The sequence below is a fragment of the Mizuhopecten yessoensis genome, unplaced genomic scaffold (assembly GCF_002113885.1).
Source record: "Mizuhopecten yessoensis strain PY_sf001 unplaced genomic scaffold, ASM211388v2 scaffold2699, whole genome shotgun sequence".
NCBI classification, from domain to species: domain Eukaryota; kingdom Metazoa; phylum Mollusca; class Bivalvia; order Pectinida; family Pectinidae; genus Mizuhopecten; species Mizuhopecten yessoensis.
In genome coordinates, this window is record NW_018404676.1 from 781961 (window position 1) to 807519 (window position 25559).

The window sequence follows — 25559 nt, forward strand, 5'->3', positions numbered from 1 at the left end:
GTTTTCTGTTTATAATAACGGCGACCTTTGGTCGTTTGCAGAAACAATTATCTTTGAAAATTTGATAAATAAAAACTCCAGCAAGTGCTTTCGAATAGGATACTGTGCATAAAGTTTGTGTTTAATTGAATACTTAAATCTCCAGTTACTGTGTGGAATATAATGTCTGAGTCATGGAAAAAGTTACCTTGACCTTTTACCTCTGAAAAGTCATACCAAGCTAGGAAGCCTTCTGTGGAGCTAGAACTTGATCCACCAAGGGTATATATGGCCTTGGACTTGGAAGTGTTGACCTAAAACTACTTAGTATCCGAAACCAGTATTCGGTCCATAGATAAGTTTAGTATGAAGTTTGAGAGTGATTTACTCGTGAGAATTTAAGTTATTTGTGGGGGAAAGACAGACGGACGCAGAGAAGGACGGGCGGGTGTCTCTCTATTGTCTCTCCTATTTAAGACGGTATACTGAAAGGTTGAGAAAAGATTCCATTAAAGCAACAACCACTATTTATTAATATATCATTTGCTTCAAATAACGATACAGATTTAGATCGTGTATTGACTGATGTATAATAAGTACATATCAGTTTACGAATGTAAATCATGTTTTTATGATAGTATATACGTCTATAAATGGGATTTTCCACGTATCTTCGTAAGGTCATAGACCTTTATTATTACCTTATCTTCAATCCTCGGCAATTGATATAATTTATTACCTCTGTCACGTGACACCTGTAGAAACCGGAAATCTACAAAGGTATTGTATCTCAGGTGTATCCCGCTGTACGGCCCATGTGAGAGAGATCAGATGAGAATTGTTGCAGTTTTTACCTGCTCCATTAAGTGGTTAATTGACTGTTTCTGTAACTAGAGATGAGTTGCTGGAGTGATACAGGACGCTGGATTCTAGTGGCCGTCAACGTCCTCTGTACCGTGAGTGTTTGTATTGATTTTCTCCATCAATCCATCACCTACTTGTGTGTGTGTGGGCACAGTTGTTGTATCTCCCGTACAATACCAGGTCCTACCTGGTCCCCCTCAGGAGTATACATACATGTATAACGCTTGTTAATGATGTGTCGATACTGGTACCTGTCGTTGTTGTAGCAGAAAGAATGCGATGTTATGTACGACACCTTTTTTGCTAGCTCGACTCACAAACAACACCATCTCTAAAACACGCAAGGTAAAACCTCACTTAGTAATGACAGATCACACGTTTCAGCATATTTCACATAAAATCGTGGCGTTTTTTGAACAATATAATACACCAATATACAAGTGATGTCTATAACATGGCGTTACAGGTTGTGTGTGGTTAACTGAGACAAGAACAACAGGCATTAAGAACACACATGATCTATATTGGATAATAGGAACTCGAACCAACACAGATGCAAAAAGAGTTATTTTTTTGTGATTTGTTCACTAAATTACACAGAAACTAAATCAAGATAACAATACCTTGTAACTTAAACGTTCCACTATTTGGCAATATATCGAACATTATACGCACAGCTGGTGTGGCTTACGGCAGTGTTGCCATCATTTGTTTGTGTACACTAATAATAGTATGCATCGGGACAAAATATCTTCAATCACAGAAAGCTACTGTCTAGAGGGGTTTATTGAAATGTGCTCTATAAGCAGTCAGTAATCACTGATGTTTAGATATTTCAATATATCTAGTTTTAACACCCAATTGAAGATCATTCCAGATAAGATAGTACCAGTAAGAATATATAAAAGCAGACGTACAAAAAAATATCCAAATTGGGACAACATCATTATCCCCCATGGCCTTTCTAAGACCAGCGGACGTTCATATCTATCCTAAGTAAAGTTATTGCTATGAACGTCCATTGGTCTTAGATGGAGGCTTGCTATCGGTACCTTTACATAGGACGGGCATCACTAACCTCCATTTACGAGAAGCGGACGTACATATCAGTAACCAAACTAAGGACAGACACCATTAACCTCCATCTACGAGAAGCGGACGTGCATATCAGTAACCAAACTAAGGACAGACATCACTACCTCCATCTACGAGAAGCGGACGTACATATCAGTAACCAAACTAAGGACAAACATCACTACCTCCATCTACGAGAAGCGGACGTTCATATCAGTAACCAAACTTAGGACAGACAAGACTAACCTCCATCTACGAGAAGCAGACGTACATATCAGTAACCAAACTAAGGACAGACATCACTAACATCCATCTACGAGAAGCGGACGTACATATCAGTAACCAAACTAAGGACAGATGTAACTACATCCATCTACGAGAAGCGGACGTACATATCAGTAACCAAACTAAGGACAGATGTCGCTACCTCCATCTACGAGAAGCGCACGTACATATCAGTAACCAAACCTAGGACATACATCACTATTCTCCATCTAAGATAGGGGGTCAAAAACATCAGTAACCTAAGTTATGACAGACATCATCTTTCTCAATTTCAGAAGAGCGGACGAACATATCAATAACCATACTTAGGACAGACGTTTAAACTTCCATTTCAGACAAGCGGACGAACATAGAAATAATAGCCAATAGCCTCCCTTTAATACCAGTGAACAAACATAACAATAACCATACTTGGGACAGACTTTTAACCTCCAATTCAGACCAGAGGACGAACATAACAGTAACCATACTTTGGACAGACTTTTAACCTCCATTTCAGACTAGTGGACGAAAATATCAGTAACCATACTTAGGACAGACTTTTCACCTCCATTTCAGACCAGTGGACGAACATATCAATAACCATACTTAGGACAGACTTTTAACCTCCATTTCAGACTAATGGACGGTCATATCAATAACCAAACTTAGGACAGACTTTTAATCTCCATTTCAGACCAGTGGACGAACATAACAGTTACCATACTTGGGACAGACTTTTAACCTCCAATTCAGACCAGAGGACGAACATAACAGTAACCATTCTTTGGGACAGACTTTTAACCTCCATTTCAGACCAGTGGACGAACATAACAGTAACCATACTTGGGACAGACTTTTAACCTCCATTTCAGACCAGTGGACGAACATAATAGTAACCATACTTAGGACAGACTTTTCAACTCCATTTCAGACTAGTGGACGAACATGACAGTAACCACACTTAGGACAGACTTTTAACCTCTTTGACTAGGGAGACACAGCCGGAAAAATGAGAATGTGAGAGAAATGCTTTATATTAATTGAATAAGACACTTCGCCTAAACTATTTGCTAACGAGTAACGTTATACTTATGTCAGTCCAACGTATGTTAAATATAATCCAAGTGTTAACCAATTTAGACAAGGTTAGCGATGTTAATATTTCCGTGTTGTACTACATGTACTATGGTGCTTTCCATCGGGAACAATCTTGGTATTATTGTTAGAGTTGCCGGGCAGATTCGGACATCGTCAGTGTTGCCGGGCAGATTCGGACATCGTCAGTGTTGCCGGGGAGATTCGGACTGTCAGTGTTGCCGGGCAGATTCGGACATCGTCAGTGTTGCCGGGCAGATTCGGACATTGTCAGTATTGCCGGACAGATTCGGACATCGTCAGTGTTGCCAGGCAGATTCGGACATCGTCAGTGTTGCCGGGCAGATTCGGACATCGTCAGTGTTGCCGGGCAGATTCGGACATTGTCAGTATTGCCGGGGAGATTTGGACACTGTCAGTATTGCCGGGCAGATCCGGACATCGTCAGTGTTGCCGGGCAGATTCGGACATTGTCAGTGTTGCCAGGGGGGTTCAGACAGTATCAGTGTTGCCGGGGAGATTCGGACACTGTCAGTGATGCCGGGGGATTTGGACAGTATCAGTGTTGCCGGGGTGATTCGGACATTATCAGTGTTGCCGGGGAGATTCGGACACAGTCAGGGTTGCCGGGGAGATTCGGACACAGTCAGTGTTGCCGGGGAGATTCGGACACTGTCAGTGTTGCCGGGGAGATTCGGATAATGTTGCTCCCTAGATACACCGTAATAGAAATGTTCCCTCGGGAAAGGGATGTACTAGATTATCAATTTTGATAAAACTTCTGTAAATCAGAAAGCAGAGAAATGTTACTTATATATATGGCCTATATATTGATTTCACTAGTAATTTATGAAGGGAGATAACTTTATTTAGAAGCACAATCATAATCTACGCTGATGTTTATCTTTGACAGAAGTCAGTTGAATGAGGAACCCTCGGAATAATATGAACTGAGATTGGTCAACCCAGCGATGATTCGATTTCTTAACAAAATGGTGAATAAAAATAACCAATATCACACTATTGTGTATCGATTATCCAACAAGACGTATAGTTCTATGTTCGTCCACAGGTTTTTAAAAATATACAAGGTTATAATTAGAAGAATTAAAAAATACAAACAAACAATTTAGACAAATGATAAGTTAACTACCGAAATTCAAAATATGCACTCCCCTCTCGATCCCTACAAACTACCGTGCCAAATCATCGGTTTTTTCCAATCGTTATAATTATATTATTATACGTATACAAATAGCCTTTTTTTATATGCAAGTGTTCATTATTAATTCTGGTGGTGTTTTTTTTATAAATTTTTCATATGACCAAGACTGTGATTATGCTATATATATTGTATTGTTATATACATTTTTAGTTTTCTAAAATGTTATTTATTGATGCAGGATTATACTGTAATCTAGTCGAAGTCTAAATATGTAAAGGAAAACGGTCCGTCTGTGTGAACGATCTGCTACCAAACACCATAGGCCGACTCCTTATCTGATATCCTTCAAATCGAAGTTATTTTATCTTATTAACTCATAATATATAAAATTGTATTAAAAAATAAACGTTTTAAATCTCAAACTACTAATTTCTTCTCGACAACGCCAACTTATTTCTTCTACAAAGAGGACATACGATAAGTGGCTGTTATTGGTGATTACCAGACATTTTTTATATAGATACATGACGGTATATATATACGTAGGAGTGATATCAGCAAAATTAGAATTAGATTATTGTTATCTAAGCCGTGTTTAAACCAATAACAAGTCAGCTTTCGTTATACCTTATTATACTCTAGACATTATAAACGAATTATTGAAGCTTCTATGAATGTGTGAGGCATCTATTAAAGTCAATATATCCTTTTATTGAGATGTATCTATTATATTCTAAGACATCGTCAATTTATAAAAGGAAATCCCCATTCTTTAATATCCCGCATATTGTCGTGACCCCTGTTCGGGTATTAAATTTCAATTGGCGTACCACCAGGCTTTTATCAAGAAACATGGCGGTTGTAGTGATACAGATAGCCTTTTTCTATATTTAATTGATATAAAATACTCAAATGTGTTGCTATTGTATGGGCGTTGTCACTGCATAGCCCACCATTAAACAGCGTAATGGTTTTGTGCACTCATCTGGGTCACCTATTTCTATAAATAGGACCTAGTGTTTATTCCGGTTTAACAAGCTGTAGCTTTTAGATGTTTTTAACTGGAAGTAAATTCTCCCGAACTGGTTATCTTTTAGCTATATATACGTGAAGTGGACGTGTAACTTTACAGTATAGGGTTACGAGTGGCCAGACGAGTCTCCTAGCGGTACCTTCGTGAGTCAATAGACCGTCGTTCAGAGTATATCTTTGTGGAACCAATAAGGAAGAACACTAACTCATCGAAAGAAATATGGCGAACTGTTGTTCGAGTTGCGGGAAAGTTCTGCTGGTGGCGGTCAACATTTTAGTTGGTGTAAGTAGACGCCGGGACAATCGGACACACCGTCATACATTACAATGTTTATAACACCGCCATTATTTACCTGGTTGTGAAATAGCTACGCACCTGTAAAGTAAATATCACTATAAACTCACAGGGTGGTGACGTAGCGATACATTGATATTGTTAAGTTTCTGAATATGTCGAGGAATGTTGGCAAGTTGTGTTTTATCTCGAGTAAAAGTGAACATAGAGTTAATTTGTATTCGATATTTAAATTGTCTAATGTTTATGTAGGGGAGATAACCCTGATATCCTCGATGTATAGAATCGATGATTAATTTTTATATACATGTAAGACACAGAGCTAACGGTATCGTAACACTTTATTAACAATCGTTTTAGTAATTGGTTGATGGTCCTGATGTATGACACTTATATGTGACCGTGTACGTCTGTGGGCCACTAAGTATCTACGTATATAGCAGGTCCAGTACACTGCCGATTGAGCTATATAGTTATAAAGACCTATATATAGCTATATTCACCTATAAATAATTATAGCTGTATTGAGCTATATTTTCTAAGATTTTAATTTTCATTAAATTAAAGCAATGTCTCATAAAACAAAAAGGTTTATGGTAATGTCGACTACAAAAAGCCTACATTTAGATGTTTATTTTCATTTTTCATATATGTAAAATTTCCGATTTTTTTACATCATTATTTTTTAAAAAGAATACCTATATTAAATGTCTTCTGTTATCAACCTAATGATAAAATATTCTTTTAAAAACGACTTTGTTTCGTTATCCCTAAAAAGAAAATCACATGAAAATAGCTCAAAAGACCTATTTCAGATAAGTCAATGGAGTTATTACAGGTCTTTACAGCTATATAGCTCATTCGGCAGGGTGTACTGGACCTGTATATATATCTACGTAGTCTTATATGACACATTTCCTAAAATGGCTGTTTTCCATTCATGTGTTCTTAGTCGATATGACTTGGGTCAGACTATTACATACCATCGTAATAAAAAAATATATAAATTCTGTATTGTACAAAAAACGTGGTGTCGCTAGATTGTTTTGCTGCCATTGCCACAGGAGCTATTTTCCCAGAGAAAACACAATATTTCCCTTATACACGAACCACTGGAAATCTTAAATCGTGACACCTGACTCTCGATGAACGTCATAAAGAAACAACGCCCTCCGACACTATAATAATGTATAAACCGGTCCGTATGAATACACTCTGGGTACAATAACGTAGCATACGATTACTTCACATCAACGTTATTTAGGAGCATGCCTCACTGAACACGTGCTTGTCGTCTGGAGTCATTTGTGTAAGTTTGATGTACAAATGTGTATATATTACATTATAGGCGTTTACCGGCGTGATGAGGCATTTTTCGTGTATTGGAACACTTTTTTTAAATAACACGTCACACATATATACAAATAAATGAAAAACTGATTCGGGTGGAAAGGTAAAACATAATTCGGGTGTCTTTAACAAAACATAGGTATCTTGTGTGCTTGTACATGCATAACAGCCACACAAGATACCTACAGAATCCTGCATGAGATTCTGTTTTCATAAATGACACGAGATTAAGATTTTTTCAGTCGAGTGAACCTCTGGTCTACCTTTCGCCACACGAATCAAGAATTTCTTTTTTTCAAATATTAAGATGGATTTTGAAGTTTAAAGTTTCCGCCATCTTGGCTCCATATCCATTTTCTTCATGTGACGTCATAAAATAAGCTAGTAGTATGTGACGTCATTTCATTACTGTTTCATTAAGTTAAAAGAGGTCATATACAATTTCATACAAAAAATATGACTATTCACTGAATACCCTGCTGGTTATGTGATAGATACACGAGAAACATATATCACACAAGACAAATACCCTCTATACCACTCTGTGTAAATATGAAGGGCCAGGAATAAATACACTTGTAAATATGAAGGGCCAGGAATAAACACACTTGTGTATTTCTAACGAATCAGAAAGCACGAGTTAGAAAAACACAAGTGTGTGGTGTTGCTTTTATCACATACCTTCCGTATTTGGTAGAGATCCATACAAAGATTTTATAAACTTTGATTTTTTTTGCAAATAACGGGAACTTTTCAGTTCGCCATGACAAGGGGATTCCCATAAAAAGTAGTTCCGGCTAGTAGGTAAATACAACATTCCGTATTGCACATGTGTAATACAGAATGTTGTATTTCAAGGTCTGAAAATTGGTTGTATTACTATAACAAGATTCAACAGGTATGTGATAAATAGAGAAGTATATATGCCTTTTTCCATATCACACCCAGTTTCAACCCGAGACTGCAATATCAGCACAAGGGCCGAAGGCCCGAGGGCTGATATTGGTCTCGGGTTGATACTGGGTGTGATATGGAAAAAGGCATGTTTTATTCTGTTTATAACAAACTTACTAATAAAAGCTACTATCTTATAATCTATTTGTCTTTTGAAATATTGAAAAACAAAAACAAAACAAAAAGAGGTATGATACGGGTTTTGCGGGCTGATGCGGGTTTTGGGGTGTGATACGGCGGGGGCTGATACGGCTTTTGAGGTGTGATACGGCGAGGGCTGATATGGGTAAGAGCATATTGTGTCGTATCGCATATTCCAAAAAAAAACTATTTATTAGTAAGTATGTAATAAATACATATATGTAACATACATCATACGTGTACACACCATGTGTATACTACTCTGTGTAAATAGGAAGGGCCAGGAATAAATACAGATAAGTGAATAATATGCAAGACCACACACTTGTGTTTTTTAACGAATCAGAAAGCACGAGTTAGAAAAACACAAGTGTGTGGTCTTGCTTTTATCACATACCTTCCGTATTTGGTAGAGATCGATACAAAGATTAAACTTTGTTGTGTTTTTTGCAAATACCGGGAACTTTTCAGTTCGCCATGACAAGGGGATTACCATAAAAAGTAGTTCCGGCTAGTAGGTAAATACAACATTACGTATTGCACATGTGTAATACAGAACGTTGTATTTCATGGTCTGAAAATTGGTTGTATTACGATAACAAGATTCAACAGGTATGTGATAAATACATATGTGTTATATACATCATACGTATATATTTCATTAAAAACTACATGTTATAGGATTTTAAAAAAAAATAGAATATAATCACAAATTCATTGTTGAAACCGGAAGATGGCATAATATAGAGTATAATGAAAGAACATGTCCACACTGTAACAGTCAGCAAATTGGTGACGAATTCCATTACTTGCTTGAGTGTCCGTCATTATCTGGGTTTCGAATTTTATATATAGACAAATATTTTTAGACGAGACGAAATGTAATTAAGCTTTATGAATTAATGAATACTACTAATATAAAAACACTGAAGAAACTTTGTACTTTTATCAGAATAAGTAATAACAATATTTGACCTCCTCGATATAAATGTGTATATATTATGAAACAGTACTGTGTACTACCGACTACGAACACTACAATTACTATATATTATATTGTAAATATGTTTCTCTATACATGGTATTGTGAAAGAGAATAAAGTTGAATTGAATATATACACACCATGTGTATACCACTCTGTGTAAATATGAAGGGCCAGGAATAAATACAGACATCCATCAGTGTTCACACTAGTACTAACACAGCAGAAATACCATTGATGAACGCATTGTTAAAATTTGATCACGTCATCGTTATTTATAGCCATACAGGTTGTATTAGATAAGAAAATATTACTACTGTCATGTTCACAATCATAAAGCTAACAATAATACTGTGATTTTGTCTAAAACAAATCTAAATGTCCTTTCGACTTAAGGTTTCGCGAAGGAGATTCATGAGTGATACTAAATTATGTACGTTTCACTACATTCATTTTTGACATAAACATTTAGATGTATTTCTAAAGACTGTTTAAGGATACTGTATAAGCTCAAAAAGTAAGACTTTTTACACACATGCGTTACTGGGCCAATGTGGTATTGCCATGCAGGAAGTAACTCAAAAATATCTAAATGTATTTATAATATATATATATATAATATAATGACAAATGCGTTCACCCTTTACCAACACGATTGTGAAACCCACCAGTCAAGTGCCACGTGGCTTCTGTCATTCCCCTCAATGATAACAAAGATGTATTAAGTGGTGTGTCTGCTGTAACTACTCTAAATGGTGTATATAACTGTCACGTGGTACGTGTTCCTCTGTTACTACTCTCAATGTGTATATAGCTATGTCACGTGGTACGTGTTTCTCTGGTACTACTCTCAACTGTTTATATAGCTATGTCACGTGGTACGTGTTCCTCTTTTACTACTCGCAATGGTGTATATAGCTATGTCACGTGGTACGTGTTCCTCTGTTACTACTCTCAATGGTGTATATAGCCATGTCACGTGGTACGTGTTTCTCTGTTACTACTCTCAACTGTGTATATAGCTATGTCACGTGGTACGTGTTCCTCTGTTACTACACTCAATGGTGTATATAGCTATGTCACGTTGTACGTGTTCCTCTGTTACTACTTTCAATGGAGTACATAGATATGTCACGTGATACGTGTTCCTTTGCTGTTACTACTCTCAATGGTGTATATAGCTATGTCACGGGGTCCGTGTTCCTCTGTTACTACTTTCAATGGAGTACATAGATATGTCACGTGATACGTGTTCCTCTCCTGTTACTACTCTCAATGGTGTATATAGCCATGTCACGTGGTACGGGTTTCTCTGTTTCTACTCTCCACTGTGTATATAGCTATGTCACGTGGTGCGTGTTCCTCTATTACTACTCTCAATGGTGTATATGGCTATGTCACGTGGTACGTGTTCCGTCATTCCTATTCGCAATGGTGTACATAGCTATGTCACGTGATACGTGTTCCACTGTTACTACTCTCAATGGTGTATATAGCCATGTCTCGTGGTACGTGTTTCTCTGTTACTACTCTCAACTGTGTATATAGCTATGTCACGTGGCACGTGTTCCTCTGTTACTACTCTCAATTGTGTATATAGCTATGACACGTGGTACGTGTTCCTCTGTTACTCCTCTCAATGGTGTATATAGCTATGTCACGGGGTCCGTGTTCCTCTGTTACTACTCTCAACTGTGTATATAGCTATGTCCCGTGGTACGTGTTCCTCTGTTACTACACTCAATGGTGTATATAGCTATGTCATGTGGTAGGTGTTCCCTCATTCCTACTCGCAATGGTGTACATAGCTATGTCACGTGATACGTGTTCCTCTGCTGTTACTACTCTCAATGGTGTATATAGCTGTCACGTGGTACGTGTTCCTCTGTTACTACTCTCAATGGTGTATATAGCTATGTCATGTGGTACGTGTTCCCTCATTCCTACTCGCAATGGTGTACATAGCTATGTCACGTGGTACGTTTTCCGCCGGTACTTTCCCAATAGTGAAACATAACTGTTCTCTGTTTTAGCTCCTCGGCATTGCACTACTGGTCGGTGGATGTCTTCTAAAGTTTGGAAGTGGCCTGATAGAGGTGGACAGCTATATTGAGAACACTCTGGCCGAGGTCGTCCTGGACGGTATCGAACAGTCACTGTCCGGTGTCTTAGACAACATTGTCATCATCTGCATCGTAGCAGGAGCCGTCATCTTCATCCTCTCGCTTCTTGGTTGCCTCGGCGCTTGTTGTGAATGGAAAATAGCTCTGGTTATTGTAAGTATGTGTTCATGTGTTAGGCTCCAAAGTGAAGTGGGTTTCAAACTATGAGAGTGGGTTTTAACCTATAAAGAAGATAGAAAACAACACGAGAGTATTATTTATGGACATCTACAGCGTATTTTACATGTGTTATCCTTAAGCATAAGACTAGTAAAATTGAAATACAAAGATTTCCTTTAAAGCTACAATAGAAGACACGGGGTATGATTTAGGCCGTATAACTGACCGTGCTGTTTGTTGTTCCAGTATTCTATCATCGTATTCCTGGTGTTGGCGGCGGAAGTAGCTCTCATCGTCTTGGTGATACTCTTCAGAACGGAGGTACGTAAAAAGTGTGGTGCTTAAATCATTATCCTCTAACTGTCGTAGTTCAACATAACACATGATTTCATTTAAATTAACAAAACTTCAAATAAAGCTACTATGCATGATTTTACACAAAAGAAAATTGTTAACGTTATTGCAATGGCGTGATAGCACCTTCAGAGAAAACTGATGTATATGTTTATTCCCCAGATTAAATCTACTATGAAGGACGCCATGAACCAGACCCTGTATGAAACATATGATAACAGGGCTGATAACAACGTCGTCATCGGCTGGAACACGCTGTTCTATAAGGTAAAGATTGGTTCGGTAAAACACACTGTTATATAAGGTAATGATTGGTTCGGTTGGAACACACTGTTCTATCAGGTAAATATTGGTTCGGTGGAACACGCTGTTCTATGAGGTAAAGATTGTTTCGGGTGGAACACACTGTTCTATAAGGTAAAAAATTGGTTCGGTTTAACACACTGTTATACGAGGTAAAGATTGGTTCGGTTGGAAAACACTGTTCTATAAGGTAAAGATTGGTTCGGCTGAAACACACTGTTCTATCAGGTAACGATTGGTTCGGTGAAACACGCTGTTCTATCAGGTAAAGATTGATTCGGGTGGAACACGCTGTTCTATAAGGTAAAGATTGGTTCGGTGAAACACACTGTTCTTTCAGGAAAAGATTGGTTCGGTGAAACAAACTATTCTAACAGGTAAGGATTGGTTCGGTTGAATACGCTGTTCTATCGGGTAACGATTGGTTCGGGTGGAACACACTGTTCTATAAGGTAAATATTGGTTCAGGTGGAACACACTGTTCTATACGGTAAATATTGGTAAGACGGAACAAACTGTTCTATAAGGTAAAGATTGGTTCGGGTGGAACACACTTTTCTATAAGGTAAAAATTAGCTTTGCTTAAACAAGCTATTCCATAAGGTAAAGATTTGTTCGATGAAACACCCTGTTCTATCTAAAGGGTAAAAATTGGTTCGTGTGGAATACGCTATTCTATAAGGTAAAACAATTGCTCTGCTTCGTCAATAAACATTCAATAAAAGCCTTTACATCAAATAAATGTATCAATGCACCAATTACACGTCATTTGTATATCCAATACAAGTGCTGTACATCGGAATCACATATTATCCAACCAGAATATTTATATATACAACCAGCACGTGGGTGATACATTCGTTTCACGTGCAGTAATCCAGATCCATTACAGGTGTAAAACATCATATGCATGTATAATACATTTCATACAAGTGTTTTACTCCCAGTAGATCTGTATTGCATTACTATATTTTGCTAATATGTAATACATCTACATGTAATACGTCCAATACACGTGTACCACATTCACTACACCTGTACTTATATATTCCAGTTTGAGTGTTGTGGGGTTGATGACTACATGGACATTCAGAACGCCAAGAACTTTACACAGACGAATCCTAAATTCAAAGTGATCCCATTCTGTTGTAAAGACATCGACTTCAACTACCCGAAACTGACCCCACCCCCAGGGGACAGTTCCTACAACTGCTCAATGCACCCGTCTCCAGAGAACTCTAATTATAGGAAAGTAAGTTCATCCATCTGAGGGTGTCGGGGTTCCATTTAAATGTTTATTGTTATCAACAGTGTCACCTGGGATAAACTGTACAATTTTAGCTGTAAATAATATCAACCACGGAAAGATGTCTGTTGACATTAGTGACAGCTTCTGTGGTAATGTTTACATTGTTAACAAAGATGTCACCAGTTGTAAAATCAATTGTGGCAGGTAGGATGTACATTCCTAACAATGACGTCTGGCGGTAAGATTATTATTTATTATTAATGACGTCATCAGTGGTAAGATGTACATTTTAGGACCACGTCATCTGTTATAAGGTGTACATGGTTGACGATGACGTAATCGGTGGTTAATTATATATGTGTTACCAATAACGTTACATGTGGTCAGATTATTTTGTTAGCAATGTTATCATTGCCCTCCATTTTGGAGTTTACAGTGCTGGTTAATGAATCAACTCTGAGCAAGGGTTAGCTAGGCTCCTGTCTTAGGATAGTCGATTTTTCTTTTCGTAATGAGCTGTTTTTAAATTTCTGATGACTAATTCTCCTATTTGATGGTTCTCAGTTATATTGGATCGCTTTAGACTGATTTCTGGGTGTGTTGTTTTACAATTCTGAAGCTTAATACATAGGTTACCGATAATATTCAATGATATATCCAGTTCTGTGCAATAGTAAGTTAGCAATTGACATCATTAGCTATCTTTAGGTTCCAATCGATTTCTACTTCAATTACATAAATATAAATGTTGTCAATTTCACAGGGATGTTTCCAGACCCTCCAGGATTTCCTCGAACTGTACCAGAATCTATTTCTAGGTGTCGGTATCTCATTAGTTGTCATACAGGTAAGTTTGTGATATGCTGTTATTATTTGGTAAATTATAGGTAGATTTTCGCCAACATATTGCTTTAGAAATTGTTGCTTTCAACAAAACTTATTTTCACATATATACACTAAGTCATATTAAATTAACATATTAACAATATTACTATTTCATCATAAGATGGAATGCCATTATTTGAGGTAAATGTGGTAGCTAGACAATACAGTGTGGGATAGATGATACAATATGAGCATTATACAGTGTAGAGAAACATTACAGTATGAATTTACTTAATACAAACAAGCAAAATAATCCAATGATAAATTCTAACGACTTGTTTTTTCATTATAGATTCTCTGTCTAGTGGCAGCCTGCTGTATCTGTCGTGAAATTGGCGATGGTGGCGGCAAAGCAGTGTGAAATCAGTGTGAAATCGGTCTGAGATCAGTGTGAAGTCAGTGTTAAAACAGCGCTACTTTAACACACCCCTTGTAGATATGGTTTTGTAATATTACTGAGACATGTTCTTTATCTAATGAGGGACACATTCCTTGTAACTTAAATCTGTACTATCTCATCAGCATGATGCCATTGGGAAACCCTTCTAGCAGTGTGTTATCACTAAGAACACTGCTGTCATATTGACTTACCAGTATGGTATCAATAGAAACACATCTTTCAGCTGAAACACAGGTTACAGCTTATTTCAGCTGTATTGTATCCGTGGAAACACAGATTTCAGCTTATTTCATCTGTGTGGTATAATTGGAAACACAGATTTCAGCTTATTTCAGCAGTTTGATTTCAGTGGAAACACAGATTTCAGTCTATTTCAGCTGTGTGGTACTGAGGCAGAAAGGTAGTATCTTCTCTCACTGTGATATCAGTGGTACACATTGCTTATCGGTGTTCTAACAGGGGTATATATACTCAGTTTTACAAAAAAATGTCAAATGAAACCTCTGACTACCAGGTTAGATGATGATGACACATATTCTCTTCACAAGCAGCGAAGGGAGTACGTAGACTGATTGGTTCAGTCGGCACAGGAACCCCTGTTTCTACAATAGGTTCCTCTCTTACATACCCGGTGTTCTAAGACTCATAATGAAAAAATAAGTAGATAAAAAGTTAGCTGTTGTAAAATATCTTTAGTGGTACCAGTGCATATTTATTTAGCAATACCATAAGCAACTGTATATCTTATCAATGCATGACCGGCTACCTCTACTCGCATTTCGTTTGTAAGTCTGCTATCGAACCTGTCGCGAACTGTACCTGTATCAGTGTTAATGTCACCGTGTGTGATGCATTTTTATCAATTAAGCAGATACAATGCATTAATTGTATCTTTCCTATCGCTGGCACTGTGATAAGTTTGATAGTTTGTAGCAAAATGCTGAGTCCTATGTCATCACATAAAATGAGTTATTAAAATAAACACAGATAGCCGTCATCATCAACTGTTTTATTATGTACAAATATTCCCCAGAATAACAAATCATGAATCAGAAATTCAGTTTCTGAAATTGAATTAAGAAAAATGGTATCAGTTTATTGAATTTGTGTTGAAGTAACTGTATATTTCCTGTATTTACTTTTTTGTACAGTTACTGTAAAGTTACTTTATATTTCATATATATAGTAGCCGTATGAATTATTTGGTGCATAGTTAGTATATAATCACTATATATTAACTATAAGTGTGCTGTATATTTACTAAAGAAAAGAAAAAGAAAAAAATCCGACAATGATAGAAGAAAGCTACAATTTGTAGGTTTGTGAAATAGACAGCTATTTACATGGTACATAGGTGAATCCACACATCTGTGGCTGATATTAACTCATTCACCCCTGAAGACACATTTGAATTCTTCCAATTCAAAGATTGGAATAGTTCATTATGAAATTTCAGGGGTGAATGAGTTAGATTGTGGGTTTGTGAAATCGACAGCTACTTGACAACGGTTGTGTGTATAGGGTATTAGAGGCATCTTCAATGCAATACTTGATTACTTTCTCACGCGATGTTTCTATTACGTTTCTCAGATTGATGTTTTAATTTTATAAGAAAAATAATTAAATAAAAAACTGTTATTTATCCACGGCTTATCGTGTTTTATATAAACGTTTCAAATTGTGTTTTATCGAAACTTTAAGTCACCAGTGGGATTGTTGAACCTAATGAAAACGTCATAACAAGAGGTCCATGGGGCCTGTATTGTTTGCCTGAATATTGTATGGGTTGGAAATCTCAACCGGTTTTTTAAGTTATGATCCAGTAGCTTAGTAACAGAGTTGCGGGACAATTCTGGCAGCTGTGTGTTTTCGCATTCTTATTCAACAATTGAATGTATTGCTAAAGGGTGTTGTACGAACCAGTTCCTTGTTATTTCCCACGGATTAAGTTCTTATGTGCAGAGGCAGACCCTGAAGGCAAACCTGGTAGCATATCTGTATTGGAACTATTCATGCATAGCAATTGTTACCGGTTATAGGGAGATGATCTTAACTGTTTCATATTTGCTAACCTGGGGTGTTACAAGATCCCAGGGTCAATTCTGATATCATGATTGTGTTCGTCTTATCATGCCCAGCAAGTGTATACATCGTTATGAGGAGATGATATCAGCCTTTTCATAATTACTACCCCGGGAAAAAATTACCAGGGGTAGGGTCAGACCCCAGGAACATCATGCATACCCTTAGCAGTCATTTATATCGTTATAGGGTGGAGATTTCGACCATTTCCAAACTGAATAGGCAAACCTTTCCTGCTTTATTCGACGTCACTTCCAATGCTTCCAACCAAATATGGTTGAAGTGGCTTACAGTAATGTGGCTAGATTACCGTCGTCTTGGCCCTACCCCACACCTTCAACTGTCGCTCACAAAATTGTACATCTGTCAACTGAATTTAACCAGTAACGATAACAAACTTCAACCCTCCAAATTCAAGATGGTTGTCAGTCAGCCACCTTGCTTTTACACAACCAGGAACCGTGCAGAACCTACATGTGAATTTTGAGAAAGATATATCTGGTAATTTCTGAGAAATGGCGCTAACAATCTCCAATAGCAGGTAATATACATTGTTGTTATTAACTAACGACCAGCAATACGTTCACCCCACCAAAACATGATGTGGACCTCTTACCTCCTACAGAAGAAGTAGGCAGTGTACTTTGTTCAAGCAAAAGCCATCAGATTCAGATTATTTGATTCCATGTGTAAGACACATCGGCGAGTAGACATACAATCACATACAAATAATACAGTTTATTACAAATGTACAATGATACATGTATACAATAATAGTCAAATACAATAGGATGCATATTGTACAGTGGCATACGTGATAACAATACAGTATATTACAATAAAATACACATTAATCGTGCAGTACGACAAAATGACATACATCATAATAGACAGCACATTAAATTGAAATACAGCAAAATTAAAGTATGTACAATAAAAACACTGCCCTTGACGTTAGTGACAATGATATTACTTACATTTACGCACCATCACTCGGCGATGAAGTTACAGGTTAATGTGACTCGTAGACTGAAGACAAAACAATATCACCAACAGCGACAACATATAACTTCAATATGGTAACGGATGGTTCGAACCCTAGGCGTTACATTTCCCTGATCCAAATACGTGTGTAGCGAAAACTGAACTGGGTCGATCGTTGGCGACCAGGTAGCTCAATTGGTAATGCGTCCGTCTACAGTTCGGAAGGTCCCGGGTTCGAAACCCGGTCTGGCCAATGTATTTCTCTTTCTACTGTTATAGTGGTGCATGTGACCAACCCTTGTTTCAACCATATGGTGTATGCTTGGTAAGGGGATACCCGAACCTGGGTTGTAAATAGTTGTGTCTTCGTGGGCGAAGATTTAGAAAAAGGAGGGAGGAATGTAGGGAAACTGGACCGGGTCGATCTTCGTGACCAGGTAGCTCAATAGACGATAGAGCGTCCGTCTAGAGTACGGAAGGTCTAGGTTCGAACCCCGGTCTGGACGTTGCATTTCGCTTTCTCCTGATACATTTGTATATTGTCCCACGATGAGTATAGTGGACTTTGGTGACTGTAGCTGGACTGGATCGTGTCTATCGCCGGTCATTTAGAAGCTTGGTAGCCTATTAGAGCGTCTGAGTTTGGCGGTTACGCGTTCGAACCCCTATAGCGTAGGAGTCTCTTCGGTTTAATTCCAATGACGTCACCGGAACCATGCTTTCACTCCTACGCTGAACCCCTACCTCGGATCACCAATGATTCCTCCAGAACAGCGGCTTGACATATTCAACGGTAATTTCACATTAAGAAAAATTATGACGAAAACGAGGGAGGGATACCAGGGTTGGAGTGCCCCGGGTATCGTGTAGCCTCTACTTCTAGTATTTTATCAACAATGATAATGATAATGATTCGAGGGTCTTATATACCGCTTTATCACGACCTAGTTCGTAGGTCGTCTCAAAGCGGTTCACAAATTATTATCCATAGTTATAGGGTCTTTCTCAACTCCCTGGGTAGCATACAGCTGGTGCTGCCATTTTGGCGCTCACAGCTAGCATTCAAAAATTCTAGCACTGCCCAACCACGTATTCATTTACAGCTGAGTAGACTGGAACAAGCGGAGTAAAGTATCTTGCTCAAAGATACAACACAGTACCGTCCCGTGACTCGAACCCGCAACCCTTCGGTCATGAGTCCGGCGTCCTACCACTATACTACCGTGCCTCGTAATATTTATATTCTATACAAAAAGCGTATTGATTAGACAAAGAACTCGATTGACCGTGAATTTTAAGTGCGATTTGCTTATGTAAGTACATCAAGATTTTATCGTGTTCTGCCTATGCGAAGCAAACATTTTGCAGCCACAGCGTTGCACCCGAGGGGACACAACTCGTGTAGACTTCGGCGCTTCAATAGTGGCTTTCTAGGCAGTGACGCTGTAATAGGTTTACGTCAGAATGTTGTCTTTAGTTTGTTTATGACAATTTTATCCGTGAAATATAAAATGTTAAGGCGAAATCAAAATTGGTGTTTTTCTACTTTGACAAATAACACTTTTTTCGTTATTTTCTACACAAATCGACCTATCAGAGAACAGCAAATTCAAGGTCACTCGAGTTCTACGCCTTTATCAAGATGATGTTATATGCATATATATATATTGTGAAAAACAACAAACATCTGTAATGTTAGTTATTGTGCCACTACATCGCAATACGGCATTCCTTAACTCAACAATCTGTTGGCGGTGAAGGACTATCTGTTTACCCATGTCGTTATAGAGCAAAAAATAATAATTAAACAGAGTACTTTTGGTTTGGGTTGAATATGTTTTCATATTTTCACTTGTGCAAAACGCTCGAAAAAATATCATAATATTAACCCAACAAGTGAAATAAAACTGATATAAATCAAGAGACCAATGCTATCCTCTTTGTATTTAACCAAATAGTATGTTGACACCAGGGATGGTTTTCTATAACCTCTAAACACACTGGGTTCAATTTTACTTCAGTGTTTCCATTAATCCAGTCTGTCGCAGTTGGGAATGGTACATGAGAGATCGAGCGATCTCTTCTTATACAGCAAACAACAACATACCAGTCTTAGTAACAATTAGACAAAGGAAAAAACAAATAAATGGATACAACAAAATAAAAACGCAAATACTCTAGTATACCCTATCCGTTTGATCCATTTTGATACGAGTACAGGATGTTCGCTGGGTCAATTCTATAACGGTACCTGTAGAAATCAGCTATCGCTTACCTAATGAACCCTGTGTTATCTCTGGCGTTGTTTAAAGTGTTTAATGTTCCAGCTGAAAAACGTGTGTAAATGTTGATGTGGTTGTGGTGTGTCTAGCATCCCTACAATGTTGACCCCGAGTAAACACGTCTATCTCAATCAGTCACACTGAGGGGCTAACCGGTATTAACTGTGTGGGGGATCCCCAGGGCAACACATCAGTCTTAAACAATTTCACAAAGAAACATGCTGTACATAAAAAACTGTTGGTGTGTTCTTCAAGCTTAACAGAAGCATGTATCGGGTATGTCACCCCGCATGAGAACGAGGTTCTATCAGTGTGGACGGAGTAGCCTGTACACGTCATACATCAGGTGTCAACAATGGCAGGCCAAGTTTGTCAAACTTACTTCGAAATCACTCATCTTCGTGGGTTTTTTTTATTTCGTTAATTTCGTTAGCATTCTTCAGCCACAGCCAAAGTTCCATAAAGTCATTATATAAAGTTATATCCACGAATTCATGTACCCACGAAATGACACGTTGGGGGAATAACACGAAACTGAGGACCCCACAAAAATACCTTATATCACAGTACTTTAGAATAAAAGAATTGTGTCAAACTTAATTTAGCATTAATTATCAGTTTTGTTAACCTTTCTTTAGAATGTGTGTGGTGTGTAGAATTTAATTTACCACAATTAGCTCTGTATCATGGTCAATGTCGCATTAAGATAAAAGGTCAAATTCATTGTCCGGGCAATAACTTCTGACTCGCTGAAGATAACTCCATGAAATGTATGTGTATGAACCATTGGATCCGTGTGCCAAGGTCACATTGAAGTCAACGGCAAAATGCATCGTCCGCGCCAGAAGTTCTGATTCTTTGAAGATAAATCAGTACAATTTAAGGGATATATGTAAGATAATAACGCGGCGTGTTGCGTACCACTGTGGGGTTTGTATACCCAAGAATAACACGAAGTTCACATGAAGGCCAAAGGTCAAATAGAATGTCTTGACCATAACTTCTGATAAGTTGAAGATAGCTAAAGATAAATGTAGAATGACAAGGAGTTGTGTCGAAAACTTCAATTTGGTCTTTATATCCAAGGTCAAGGTCATATTGATGTCAACGGTCAAATACACTGTCTGGGCCATGACGTCTGACTCGCTGATGATAGCTTTATGTAATTTCAGGGATAGATGAAGGGTAGGAAGGCAGTGTGTCAGAGTTTGGGTTTGTACGCCAAAGGTCAAGGTCACATTAATGTCACACTTCATTCCAGTCCTTTTCGAGGAGCATACACTGACGTAATCTGTCAATTTCACTGATTTTCTTGTTTGATCCGGATTTCGGACCAGGCGTGCGGTTTTTACAGTAGTAGGGACAAGTGTGTCAACTACACGTGTATCAACTTCAAGTACGTGTATCAACTGTGTATCATTAGAATATAGATATAGTATACCTACGAGATTTCTCCACACGTTGCTATGTACATTAAAGGTTTATTAGTGTGTTACTTATCACTATGTGTCTATGGATGGTGACATAAGGCCCGATATCTATATCCCGATACAATGTAGTAATGCTACTATATATTAGCAGTGAAGATAGCAATTCAAATTAACGAAACCATTAAACTGGAATGATCAAATCCATCGATATCGAAAATAGACTCTGGTTGTAACATGTCACAGGTAGTAATTCCTTGTAGTTGGTCATTTAATATACCTTTGTACCTATTCGGCGCACAAGTTAACATTTGCTTCATTAGTTAAGAAATGTTTCCTTTTTCACGCCGTAAGTAGCAATGCCACAATAATTCAGTATGTTTTTTAAATGTAGAGGTTTTAGCATGTAGTTCGACGTGTATGAATATGGAAATTCTCTTTGGAATGATACCCATACCTAAGACGACGCTGGCATCGGAAATGAGAAGGATTGTATGCCCCTCCCCCAACACACACACACAGCACAACATACCAGAGAATGTGACCCCCTCAGATAAGACATAATAACCCGGATGTAGCCTCGATAAGGGATTGTAATATCATAAGGAAGGTCCGGGAGACTATCGGAGTAATGTCGTCCTCGAGTAATAGTCGAGGTCTGGTGTCTGTTTGGGAGGGGATTCACACCGGGAGGGGCCGACATTGTTCGAGGGGCGAGGGGATACATTTCTATATATCGGGGACAAGATCTAATACATGTTAACATTATCGTTCAATAAAACAATCTGTATTTCTTCTGTCCTTTTGTGGAGTTCAATTTAATCGGTATTATATATTGTTATAAACATTTTGCCAAACTATTCCTTATAACAGAAATCACCTGTTGGACCCCTCTAGAAACGTGATATCTCATCTTTACTATTCAAATGAAATTCGACATGAATAGAGAAAAAAAACTGTTGTGTTATGGGTGTAAAATAAGACTGAATTATATCCTTTATACCTAGGTCATTGTGAATGTAGATACAAGCTTAGCCAGCAACTCAACACGTCCCCACTAAAGGGTACACTGTCGCCTCGAGCTCAGGGCCAGTGTACTCCGTCTCTACGCCAATAATGCTGTATAATGATTATCTGACCATTTTTCATCGTGAACATTGAACTTGGTTTGTAGTATCGGACCAAATAGAGGACATGTGGTAACGCATGTAAGCAAGGAAGTCGATAATTTACTGAATGTCTGTCATCTCATGTCTTATGTGCAAATATATACTTACATGTGACTGATATGTGTTCTAACAGTGCAAAGTTCGTGTAAACGTGTATTAAAAAATGTACCTATATGTATATACTGTATCTACATACCAAACCCTAGACTGGCCACCAGCCCCTAAGTTTTTATGAAGAAATTCTCGACTGCATTTTACTACTAGCTTATCTCCCCCTAGTTTTGAATCTAGAATCAGACATCCAAGTGATCAAAAATAAAATTCTTAATTATTTAATATTCTAGAGACGGTGGCCAGTCTAACCAAACCTATATTGTACGGTATTGTAGTAGCCGTGCGGTCACTGTACCACCACGCGCGATTCCCTAAGGGGTCATCACATCACTACTATATCTGTGATTAGGGAAGCAACTTTCATATTGCAATATATTTCAATATTTAGTGGAATATTGCAATATTTCACGATAAATTGTATGCATAATTTCATCATAGTGTCTTTGATATCATTATAACTACGTGTGATAACATCAGATACCATCATATTGTATTTAATATCGTTATAATATATCTGATATCATCATATTGTATTTAATATCGTTAGAATATATTTGATATCATCATATTGTATTTAATATCGTTATAATATATTTGATATCGTTATATTGAATGTGATGTCATTATATTGTATTTAATATCGTTATGATATATTTGATATCATTATATTAAATGTGATGTCATTATATTGTATTTAATATCGATATAATATATTTGATATCGTTATATTGAATGTGATGTCATTATATTGTATTCAATATCGATATAATATATTTGATATCGTTATATTGAATGTGATGCCATCATATTGTATTTAATATCGTTATAATATATTTGATATCGTTATATTAAATGTGATGCCATCATATTGTATTTAATATCGTTATAATATATTTGATATCGGTATATTGAATGTGATGTCATTATATTGTATTCAATATTGATATAATATATTTGATATCGTTATATTGAATGTGATGTCATTATATTGTATTTAATATCGTTATAATATATGTGATATCGTTATATTGAATATGATGTCATTATATAGTATTTAATATCGTTATAATATATTTGATATCGTTATATTGAATGTGATGTCATTATATTGTATTTAATATCGTTATAATATATGTGATATTGTTACGTTTCTAGAATATCCCAACGTGTTACTTACTGTAACAATTTCGCCGCTGCCACCAGTTCAAATTAATTGAACAACACAATAAGTACGTACATTGATATTTACACTTTATTTACAACACAAGTATTTTAATCCGTCATATGATATACAAGTGTTCACCATTGTGAACGCAATCTCTCCACTCTTAGCTAATCTCCTACTATCAACTGCAAGACTAAACAGACCTAAGACTACAACTAAAACGATTATTCTTACTAACTTCCTACTTCTCCAACTTTCTAACTCTCCTCTATGTCTCTAGACCTCCCAACTCGGTCTCCCTAACTCAACATTTTCTCTCCAACTCTCCAACTCTACTCCTCTGTTCCAACTCCCTAACTCTACTCTCCTATTCCAACTCCCCAACCATACTCTTCTATTCCAACTCCCTAACTTTCCTCTCCTATTCCAACTCCCCAACTCTACTCTCCTATTCCAACTCCCCAACTCTACTCTTCTATTCCAACTCCCCAACTCTACTTTTCTATTCCAAATCCCCAACTCTACTCTCTATTCCAACTCTTCAACTCTACTCCTCTGTTCCAACTCTCCATCCCTACTCCTCTGTTCCAACTCCCCAACTCTACTCTCCTTCTCCCAAACTTGACTACCTTATTATCTGTCCCCTTAGCAAATTCCTGCTACATTAAAATTGTTGATAAGTTAGCAAAATCCTGCTAAATATGACCCCTACACGACAAGGTTAAACTGGCCATAAATCCTGCTAAATTTGACCCAAGGTCAGCATCAGCCGGCTGCGGAGGCACAAACACTACGTCACAAACGATAAAATGCATAGCTAATCATCTGTATACTTTGAACAATTAAACGGCTACTAAATGCGTAACAATATCATTATATTGAATGTGATGTCGTTATAATGTTTTTGATGTAATGCTAATGTCTGTTATATCATGATATTGTCGTTGATTTAATGCTAATGTCTTTTATATCATGCTATTATTGTCTTTGATGTAATGCTAAATGTTTTTGATGTAATGCTAATGTCTGTTATATCATGCTATTGTCTTTGATGTAATGCTAATGTCTATTATATCATGATATTGTCTTTGATGTAATGCTAATGTCTATTATATCATGATATTGTCTTTGATGTAATGCTAATGTCTATTATATCATGATATTGTCTTTGATGTAATGCTAATGGCTGTTATATCATGATATTGTCGTTGATTTAATGCTAATGTCTTTTATATCATGATATTTTCGTTGATGTAATGCTAATGTCTTTTATATCATTATATTGTCTTTGATGTAATGCTAATGGCTTTTATATCATGATATTGTCGTTGATGTAATGGTAATGTCTTTTATATCATGATATTGACTTTGATGTAATGCTAATGTCTGTTATATCATGATATTGTCTTTGATGTAATGCTAATGTCTGTTATATCATAATATTGTTTTTGATGTAATGCTAATGTCTGTTATATCATGATATTGTCGTTGATGTGATGCTAATGTCTTTTATATCATGATTTTATTGTCTTTGATGTAATGCTAATGTCTATTATATCATGATATTGTCTTTGATGTAATGCTAATGGCTGTTATATCATGATATTGTCGTTGATTTAATGCTAATGTCTTTTATATCATGCTATTATTGTCTTTGATGTAAT

At 37.1% G+C, this 25559-nt stretch overlaps 1 protein-coding gene and 1 non-coding gene across 3 annotated transcripts; both read left to right on the forward strand.

Annotated features, from left to right (window-relative positions):
* Positions 1-762: 762 nt before the first annotated feature.
* LOC110446469 (tetraspanin-9-like) lies at positions 763-16317 on the forward strand. 2 transcript variants are annotated; one of them, XM_021491637.1, is made up of 7 exons: positions 763-935; positions 11233-11475; positions 11728-11802; positions 11998-12102; positions 13193-13390; positions 14151-14234; positions 14565-16317. In XM_021491637.1, exons 1-7 carry the CDS (start codon positions 876-878, stop codon positions 14631-14633), a joined length of 834 nt encoding a protein of 277 aa, XP_021347312.1. In that variant the 5' UTR covers positions 763-875; the 3' UTR covers positions 14634-16317. The 2 variants fall into 2 exon arrangements, with proteins under 2 accessions (XP_021347312.1, XP_021347311.1); XM_021491636.1 differs by lacking the exon at positions 763-935 and adding an exon at positions 5412-5759.
* A 1601-nt stretch (positions 16318-17918) lies between these two features.
* On the forward strand, positions 17919-17991 carry Trnac-aca. Its single transcript has one exon. It is a non-coding gene; the product is annotated as a tRNA-Cys (tRNA).
* Positions 17992-25559: the final 7568 nt, after the last annotated feature.